This window comes from Eriocheir sinensis, chromosome 53, assembly GCF_024679095.1.
Source record: "Eriocheir sinensis breed Jianghai 21 chromosome 53, ASM2467909v1, whole genome shotgun sequence".
Taxonomy (NCBI): domain Eukaryota; kingdom Metazoa; phylum Arthropoda; class Malacostraca; order Decapoda; family Varunidae; genus Eriocheir; species Eriocheir sinensis.
The window spans coordinates 4,935,794-4,945,793 of NC_066561.1; the positions used below are offsets into that span (position 1 = coordinate 4,935,794).

The following is a 10,000-nucleotide window of genomic DNA, read 5'->3' on the forward strand; positions in this document are numbered from 1 at the left end:
ACTCTTAATTGTCTCTCCCTTCACTCTTACCCTTCCTCTTACTCTCATATATTCCTCTTACCTCTTATCTAACTCTTACTTTCCCTTTCCTTCCCTCTTACCTTTCCTCTTACCCTCATATATTCCTCTTCCCTCTTATCTAACTCTTACTTTCCCTTTCCTTCCCTCTTACCTTTCCTCTTACCTTCATACATTCCTCTTACCTCTTATCTAACTCTTACTTGTTCCTCCCTTCACTCTTACCCTTCCTCTTACCTTCATACATTCCTCTTAGCTCACTCTTACCTTCCCTCTTACTCTCAAACACTCCTCTTACCTCTTATCTCACTCTCACCTGTCCCTCCCTTCTCTCTTACCTTACTTACCTTCTCTTACCTTTCTCTTACCCTAATCTTACTTCTTCCATTCCTACTTTCCCTCTTTCCTTACCTTCCTTACCTTCTACTGTCTCCTCCTACCTTCTCTCTTTCCTTTCCTAACCTTCCTTTCCTTCTACTTTCTCATCTTACCTTAATCTTACTCTTTTCCTTCTTACCTTACTTTCACTTTTTTCCTTGTTTTCTCTCTCTACCTTACTTACCTATTCCTCCCTTTCCCTCCCTTTATTAATTTTGACCTTTCATTTTTTCTTATTTTTCTTCTTTTCCTTGCAAGTCTTTGTTCTCATTCCTCTCTCTCCCTTCTTCCCCTTCTTCATCTCCCTTCTTTTCCTTCTTTCTATCTGTTGTTTCTTCCCCTTTCTCTGTCTCACCTTTCTTCCTCTTATCACCTTTCCCTTTCTCTCCCTCTTCCACCTGTTCCTTCATTTTCTCACCTCTCCACTTCCTCTTCTTCATTGTCTTCGCCTCCGTCTTCTTCTAGTCATCCTCTTCTCCTTCACTTCCTCCTCCTCCTCCTCCTCCTCCGCTTCTCACCTGGCATAATTACCCAGACACAGCTCAGGTGAGGGGTGCCTGGACAGCTAATTAGACGCGTTGTAATGATGCCCATTGATTAACCTGCGATCTCTGGCCCACCTGTGTCCCGCTACCTGGCCGAGGAGAAGGAGAAGGAGAAGGTGGAGGGGGGTAAGAATAGAGAAAGTAAAATATCAAGAACTTAAAAAAATGAAGTTAACGAAAGAGAAAGTAAGGGAGAAGGAGGAGGAAGAATGAAGGAAGAAGGAGTGAAGAGACAACCCAATGAGCAGGATCAGCTTCCGGAAAACGTGCCATGTGCCCGTATAGCCGGAGTTGGCGTTGACGGACTATGCAGGTAATACACGTCGAATCAGTCTCACGGAGTAGTCGCCGGTTTGACACAAAATCATTCCAGCGATATCCCATGATTCTGCGTAGACACTTATTACCAAAGGCATCAATCCACCTCTCCAAGTCCCCATTTAGTGTCCATGTCTCACAACGCCATATACTCGTGCTGAGCGAGTCCATAACACCGTGGGCCAGACCAATCCGCCGTAAGACTTCCTGGCCAGACTCACCGTTGTTATGAATTACGCTACCAAGATACGTGAAACTTTCTGAGATCTCAACGTCCTTGCCACACGCATGAACAGACTGTACTGTGTCATCCAGCAAGCCTCCAAACACCTGTACCTTGGTCTTGGCGCAGGAGACCTGGAGTCACAAGGGCTTCGCCTCCTCGTGCAGTGCCTCGAGAGCGACTCCGCCAGGATAGGAAGGAGGAGGAAGGCGAAGGAAAAAGGAGGTGAAGAGGAAAGAAGGAAATGGAAGAAAAAGCAAAGAGCAAAAAAATGAAGAAAATAAGAATAAATGGGAAACTAGAAGGTGGAGAAGGAAGAGGAGGAACAGGAAGAAGAGGAGGAGGAAGAGGAGGAGGAGGAGGAGAAACGTGAGAATACAGAAATGGAAAAAAAAAGAATGAGAATGAGAAATAAATGAAAACAATAATAAAAGAGAAAGTAAGAAGGAGACGAAGATGGAAGATAAAAAGGGTCGAAAGGAAGAGGAGGAGGAGGAGGAGGAGGAGAATGGAAAAAAGCAACAAGAAATAAAAAGAAAAACAACAGTAATAGAAGTAGGAAGAGAGGAAGAGAAGGAAAAGGAAGAAAAAAGAGGAGAAGGAAAACAATAGAAATAGGAAAAGAAGGAAAGGAAAATAAGGGAAAAGTAAGAGGAAGAGAAACAGAAGTAACAAAGAGGAAAATGAAAATAAAAGAGGAAAAAGAATATGGAAATGTGATGAAAGGAGATAAAGAGGAGACGGAAAAAACACGAAAAAGAGGAAAGAAAAGAGGAAGAAGAGGAAGAGGAAATTGCTTTTAGTCTGATTGGAAGAGGAAGAAGAAGAAGAATGCAAGAAGAAGGGGAGAGAGAAAAAATGGATAAAGGAGAAGAAATAGGAGGAAATAGGATAAAGAAAAGGAAAATGGGAGAATAGTAAATGTGAAGAAAGGAGGAGGAAGATTAACACACACACACACACACACACACACACACACACACACACACACACACACACACACACACACACACACACACACACACATTTCCCTCATCCACTTCCCTCACCTCCTCCTCCTCTTCCACCACCTCCTCCTCTTCCTCCTCCACCTCTTCCTCCTCCTCCTCCTCCTCCTCCTCCGCTACACTGTAACGCAAAATACACACTCAGTTGAAGAAGCAAAACACTGAAGAAAAAAATAATTAAAAAAAGTGAACGCGATTTTTTTTTAGCACGAAGAAAAGTTTAAAAAAAGAGAAAGTAAAAGGTTCTCTCTCTCTTTTTCTCTCACTATCTATCTATCTATCATCGTAATTAGAGAGAGAGAGAGAGAGAGAGAGAGAGAGAGAGAGAGAGAGAGAGAGAGAGAGAGAGAGAGAGAATGTGCACCTGTGTCTGTTTACCTGTGTGTGCGTGTGTGTGTGTGTGTACCTGCGCGCGGAAAACAGGTGGCGTTCCTGTATAATTTTAACGGGCCGCTGAAAATCTCTCTTAGAGAATCGAACACCAAGAAGCATTTTACGGAGGGAGGGAGAGAGAATCAAGGCGCTTTTAATCAGTAACCTGCTTTTTTAAGGGCCAGGGAGGGAGGAAGGTAGGATGGGGGGGTAAGTAAGGAGAGAAAAGAGGGAGAGAGAGGTAGGGAGGAAGTTAAGGAAAGGAAGAGAGGGAGTGAAGGAGGAGGGAGGAAGGGGATGAAGGATGGGAAGGAGGAGGTAGGGGGAAAGGAAAGAGGGAGGGAAGGAGGTAGGGAGGAATGGGATGAAGGATGGGGAGGAGGAGGTAGGGAGAAAGGAAAGAGGGAGGGAAGGAGGTAGGGAGGTAGGGGAGGAAGAATGGGAAGGAGGAGGTAGGGAGGAAGGAAGAGAGGGAGGGAGGTAGGGAGAGGTAAAACGAAGAGGAAAAGAGGAATTAGTCTAAGAGGAAGGGAGGGAGGGATGGAGGGAAGGGAGAGAGAGAGGAAGGGAGGGAGGGAGGGTAAGGAAAAGGTTAGGAAAAGGGGGAAAGTAGATGAAAAGAACCTTGATAAGTGATGAAGGGAGAGAGAGAGAGAGAGAGAGAGAGAGAGAGAGAGAGAGAGAGAGAGAGAGAGAGAGAGAGAGAGAGAGAGAGAGAGACGAAGATGATGATGATAATGATAATAGCAACTTGTGATGGTAATTAATAAACACAAATAATAATAATAATAATAATAATAATAATAATAATAATAATAATAATAATAATAATGATAATAATAGTGAAAGTGACGAAAACAAAATGACAGAAGACCAAAAAAAAAAAGTGAACGAAAGGAGAAGAGAAAGAAAAAAAGAGAGAAAAAAAAAGAGTGAGGAACCGAGAGAAAAAAAGGAGGAGGAGGAGGAGGAGGAGGAGGAGGAGAGAGGGAGGCAAAGAGAAAGACGAGAAGGAAAAGGAGGAAACAAATAGGAAAAATAGGAAGAGAGAGAGAGAGAGAGAGAAAAAATCGCTCTCTTTTCTTCTCTCCGCTTCTCACGTGAGCGGAAAAAATCTTAACAGTTTCAAGTTGAAGTGAAAGTTGTTTACTGACGAACAGGTGAAAAATACAGGTGAGAGAGAGAGAGAGAGAGAGAGAGAGAGAGAGAGAGAGAGAGAGAGAGAGAGAGAGAGAGAGAGAGAGAGAGAGAACTGATAAACAATACAAAGAAGGGAAAGGAGAGAGAAAGGATGAAAAGAGAGAGAGAGAGAGAGAGAGAGAGAGAGAGAGAGAGAGAGAGAGAGAGAGAGAGAACAAGAGAGAGAGCGAGAGAGAAGAGAGAAGAAGAGATAAAGAGAGAGACAAAGAAGGGAAACGTGATAAAAGAGAGAGAGAGAGAGAGAGAGAGAGAGAGAGAGAGAGAGAGAGAGAGAGAGAGAGAGAGAGAGAGAGAGAGAGAGAGAGAGAGAGAGAGAGAGAGAGAGAGAGAGAGAGAGAGAGAGAGAGAGAGAGAGAGAGAGAGAGAGAGAGAGAGAGAGAGAGAGAGAGAGAAAAGCCAAACTCACTCTCTCTCTCTCTCTCTCTCATTTTGTATCTCGGCCATTAATTCACAACCTCGGCGGAATAACGAGAAATTGGTGGAGTGGCCTTGTACTAATCAGAGAGAGAGAGAGAGAGAGAGAGAGAGAGAGAGAGAGAGAGAGAGAGAGAGAGAGAGAGAGAGAAAGTGCTATGTCGTCTATTTAATGTGTGTTTTCAGGGTTTCGTTAACTTTTCAAAACCTTATCTTCTATTTTCTTTTATATAATCACATCTTTATCAAACACCTTCGTCTATTCCTTTCCTTATTTCCATAGTTAATAATCCTTCATTCTTATATTTTTCCTCTTCTCCCTTTTATCGTTGTTTCTGTATTACATCTTCATCAAACACCTAAATCTATTACTCTCCTTATTTCCATAGTTAATAATCCTTCTTTCTGTATTTTTTCCTCTTTTTTCCTTTTATCGTCTTTTTTGGATTACTCACATCTTTATCAACTCCCTCCGTCTATTCCTTTCCTTATTTCCAGTTATCAATCCTTCATTCTCTATTTTTTTCCTCTTCTTATATTTATTTTTTCCTCTGTCTCTCTTTCATCGTCTTTTTTGGATTACTCACATCTTTATCAACTCCCTCCGTCTATTCCTTTCCTTATTTCCATAGTTATCAATCCTTCATTCTTTATTTATTTCCCTCTTCTCTCTCCCTGTCATCGTCGTTTCCGGATCAGTTCATATCTTAGCTATCTTATCTTTTATCTTAACACGCAGCTCTTTATCTTAACACCTATATCAAACAGCACATTCATTCCTTTCTCTCTTCCATATTTTACTATTCCTCCGTTATCCTATTCTTCCTATTCCTCTTTTATCCTTCTCTGTTATCCATTCTTCCATTCTCCTATTCTTCCTTATTTCCCTATTATCCATTCTTCCATTCTCCTCTTCTTCCCTATTTCTCTATTATCCATTCTTTCATTCTCTCCTTCTTTCCTGTTCTTCTATTATCCTCCTCTATTATCCATTCTTCCATTCTCCTATTCTTCCCTATTTCTCTATTATCCATTCTTTCATTCTCCTATTCTTCCCTATTTCTCTATTATCCATTCTTTCCTGTTCTTCTATTATCCTCCTCTATTATCCATTCTTTCATTCTCCTATTCTTCCTATTCCTCTATTATCCTCCTCTATTATCCATTCTTTCATTCTCCTATTCTTCCCTACTTCTCTGTTATCCTTCTCATCATTCTTTCATTCCCCTTTTCCTCACAATTCCTCCCATTCTCCTTTATCAACACTTTTATTTGACACGATTTTACATTTGATATCCCTCTATTTTTCTTTCATTTCTCCGTTTTCCTTTATGTCCGTCTTATCTCCTTTTTTTTTTCCTCATCATTCCTCGCATCTCCTTTCCCTCACCAAGTCTTGTTGCTCCTTTCCTTCATCGCTTTTCCATTCTTTTTTTTCCTTATTATTCTTCTGTTATCCTTTTCCTTCCCATCTACTTTCCCTCACCATTTCTCTTTCCCTCCTTTCCCTCATCAATTATCCTTTCCTATTATTATTCTGTCATCCTTTTCCTCCTAGTCTCCTTTTCAAATACATTTATCTAACATCATTCCATCCTCACAATCACAATTTCCTATCTCCTTTTCCTTCTCCTCCTCCTTCGCTTCCTTCTCCCACCCCTCCTATCTCTTCCTTCCTAATCGAATATGTTCTCTTCTCTTCATTACTAAATATATCTATGAACTAATTTATCCATAGTCTTCCTCCTTCTTTTCTTTTCCCATCCCTATTTCAAACCTATTCTCTATTCTTTCGTTTCCTTACCTCTCCTTTCCCTTACCTTTCTACTATTGTCTGTTTCCTCTCATTCTCCTTATGCAACACCTTTACCTAACACCAATCCATTGCCTCTCCCTCCTCAGGACTTGTGCCGGGCTAGGATGGCGGGCAAGGGAGGAACAGGGGACGGAGGAGGTAAGACCGACGCTCCCGGTACCACAGCGCCCTCCAGCGGCCACGCCCCCAGCGGCCAGCGTGTCTCCAGCCTCTCTCGCGACTCCGACAACGGGAACAACTCACCTTCCTCCCGGTCATCCACAAGCTCCTGGTCAGTGTTGTGTAAGGGAGGGGTTGTGGAAAGGTTGGTGGGGTGGTGGGGGTATGTGGAAGGGAGGTGGAGAGTAGGGAAGGGAAGGTTATGTGGGGTTTTGTTGGAGGGGTTAGAAGAGGTGTAGGGTATGTATGGGTATGTATGTATGAGTTATGTGTGTGTGTGTGTGTGTGTGTGTGTGTGTGTGTGGAGGGGAAGGTTGTGGAAGTTGTTATGTAGTGGGAAGAAGAAGAGTTGTACAGTTTAGTTCTAATGTAAACGGATTAATATATGTGTTTAAGGGGAGGTTTGGGTAGAAAGGGTTAAATACGATTATTGGGGTTAGTGGGAGAGGTTACACGATTGGGAAGAAAAATAAGAAGAGGTTTAGAGGGGGTTAAGGTATGGGGGTGGTGGAGGGGTGTTGGTGGGAGAGGAGAGAACCATGTAGATTAGTCGGGTTCTCAAAAGTGGTTTTCAGATTCATTGTACAGAAAGAAGCCTCGTCAAACTTTCACTAGGCTCATGAAACTAACCATGGAAACACGTAACACAGCCTCTACTAAAGCTCAAATATGGGAGTGTTGAGAATGTTTGAGAATGTTGACTTAGAAGCGAGCATAATGGATTAGGAGACAGGCAAATACTGAAGGCAACTCAATAACGTGAAAAACTAAGAACACTAACTCATGGAAACACTAACACAAGCCCCAACTAAACCTCAAATGTAGGAGTGTTGAGAATGTTTGAGAATGTTGACTTACAAGCGAGCATAATGGATTAGGAGACAGGCAAATACAGAAGGCAACTCAATAACGTGAAAAACTAAGAACACTAACCCATGGAAACACTAACACAACCTCTACTAAAGCTCAAATATGGGAGTGTTGAGAATGTTTAAGAATGTTGACTTAGAAGCGAGCATAATGGATTAGGAGACAGGCAAATACTGAAGGCAACTCAATAACGTGAAAAACTAAGAACACTAACCCATGGAAACACTAACACAGCCTCTACTAAAGCTCAATAGAATGTTGTTGAAGAGAATGAAAAATTGAATGTTAGAAGCAGTTAACCAATATTAGGAGACAGGCAACTCAATAACGTGGAAAACCAAGAACTATACTTGCCCAGGTCGTATCACGCGCAGAGACAGATAGCAGAAAACCAAGAACTATACTTACCCAGGTCGTATCACGCGCAGAGACAGATAGCAGAAAACCAAGAACTATACTTGCCCAGGTCGTATCACGCGCAGAGACACATAGCAGAAGAACAACCAAAGTATCAATGCTAACCCAGGAACTGTAGAAATCAGGACCGACAGAGAACCAGGTGGAGAGGTGAGATTGAAACCTTTGCCGGAGCGGGATGGAGTCCACTATAAGATTAGGCAGAGATAAGGATAAGCATTGGAGAAAGACTTTTGGAGTTAGTGTAAGATTAGTAGTGATTGATAATGATGATAAAGGATATGAGAAGGAGGAGAAAGAGAAGGATAAATAAGAATAGGAAGAGAGTTTGTAATTGGAAGCGAAAAATGAAGATGATAGGGATAAGGAAAGGAGTGTTTAGACATAAATGAAGGAGGTGAAGGATGTGTTAGAGGAGGGGAAGAAAAGTAGATAGGTTAAGCATTGTGGGAAGAAAAGAAGGGAAGGAGGAGGAGAATACATGGGAAGCATAGAATGAAGATAGGTTAATGATGATGATAGTAATAAGGAAAGGAGTGTTTAGACAGAAATGAAGGAGGAGGAGAAGGATGTGTTAGTGGAGAGAAAGAAAAGTAGATAGGTTAAGCAATGTGGGGAGAGAAGAAGGGAAGGAGAAGGAGGAGGAACGATAATCGGAGGCGGTTTATAGATAGAGAATAGGTTTGTAATAGGGAAAGAGAGAAGAAAAGAAGAAGGAAGAGGAAGACCATGGATAAATTAGTTTGTAGATAGAAGTAGAAATGAAGGGAAGAGAGGAGAACATACTCGATAAGGAAGGAAAAGAGAATAGGGAAGGAAGAAGGAAGCGAAGGAGGAGGAGAAGGAAAATAAAATAGAAAATATATAAAGGTTTGAAATCAGTTAATCACGAATGGAAGGTGTTAAACATAAAGTACTTGACATAGAAGAGAGTTAAGAATGTGGATCTATAAGGACTCGAACCTGCTAACAGAGAGGGGGATCAAGACGCCTTTCTGACCGACCTGATGACTTATTTAGCATCCTTTGTGGAATCTGAACCTTATTTTAGTAGGATTAAGTACTAGTTGCAGTTTTTTCTTTCTCATTTTAGCTTAGTTTGCCCTTTGACCTTACTTTGTTATGGAAATACTAACGACTACTACCATTACTACTACTACTACTACTACTACTACTACTGAAATGATAGACACTGATACTACAAGAATATAATAATAGTAATAATTCATGTGTTTTTTTTGTTTTGTTTTTCTTTTTTCTTTTCAATGTGATTTTTAGTGTTGAAAAAAAAGAAGTTACAGATGTAATACTAAAGAACAAGAGAGAACACACACACACACACACACATACACACACACACACACACACACACACACACACACACACACACACACACACAGGACTGACAGGTAAATTTCTTTGTTTTTTGTTTTTTGTTTTTTTCCTTTTTTTTCTTTGCGGTGGTGAAGAGGAAGAAAAAAATTACCTCCAACTATCCGTGTTTCCTCCATTTTTATTCCTCCCTTCCTCCCTCCTCTTTATTGTTGCTGTTATTGTTGTTGTTGTTGTTGTTGTTGTTTCTCTCTCTCTCTCTCCAGTTAATACTCTGTGGAATTCGTTCTTGTTGTTTTTCTATTTTTTCTTTCTTTTTTTTCGCGGTAAAGAACGTCACCCTGTTATTTTTTTCCTTTTTTGTTTGTTTGTTTTTGTTTTCTCCATCTCCGGTTTAACGCGGTTTTCTCTTTTTTTCTCGATTTAACGCGATTTTATTTTTATTTTATTTCTTTTTATTTAGGGGAAGTGTTTGCGGATAAATGCTATTGTCTTACCTCCCCCCCCCCCCGTCTCCTCCCCCTTCCCCTTACACCCCCAACCCCCTTCTCCATTGCTGTTGTTTGTTCTTCCTTTTGTGTTTCTTTGTGTTCCACCTTCCCCTACACCCGTCTCTCACCCCCTCTCACTCCCCTCTCTCTCTCTCTCTCGCTCTCTCTCTCGCTCTCTCTCTCTCTCTCTCTCTCTCTCTCTCCCCTTTCACTCCCTCTACTCCCTCTCCCTTTCCCTCCCTTTCCCCTACTCCCCACTCACCCCGCCCTCTCTCTCCCCACTTCACCTTATCTCCCCTTCTCTCCCTCCCCCTCTCACTCCCCTCTCACTCCCTCTTCTCACCTCCTATACCTCTCCCTCTCCCCTTCTATACCTCTCCCTCTCCCCTTCTCCCCACTCACCCCTATACACCCCTCCCTCTCTCTCCCCACTTCATCTT

At 41.8% G+C, this 10,000-nt stretch overlaps 1 protein-coding gene across 8 annotated transcripts in view; it reads left to right on the plus strand.

The window, feature by feature from the left end:
- The window catches only part of LOC126983235 (uncharacterized), a 212,588-nt gene that overhangs the window by 172,668 nt on the left and 29,920 nt on the right, over window positions 1-10,000 (plus strand). For all 8 annotated transcript variants that reach the window (XR_007735694.1, XR_007735696.1, XR_007735697.1 and 5 more), the window contains exon 21: window positions 6,378-6,562. Coding sequence is in view for 4 of the 8 variants with exons in the window: in XM_050835873.1 (XP_050691830.1) it covers window positions 6,378-6,562 (185 nt within the window). In the remaining 4 variants the exon portion in view is untranslated. The remainder of the gene's footprint in view (window positions 1-6,377; window positions 6,563-10,000) is intronic.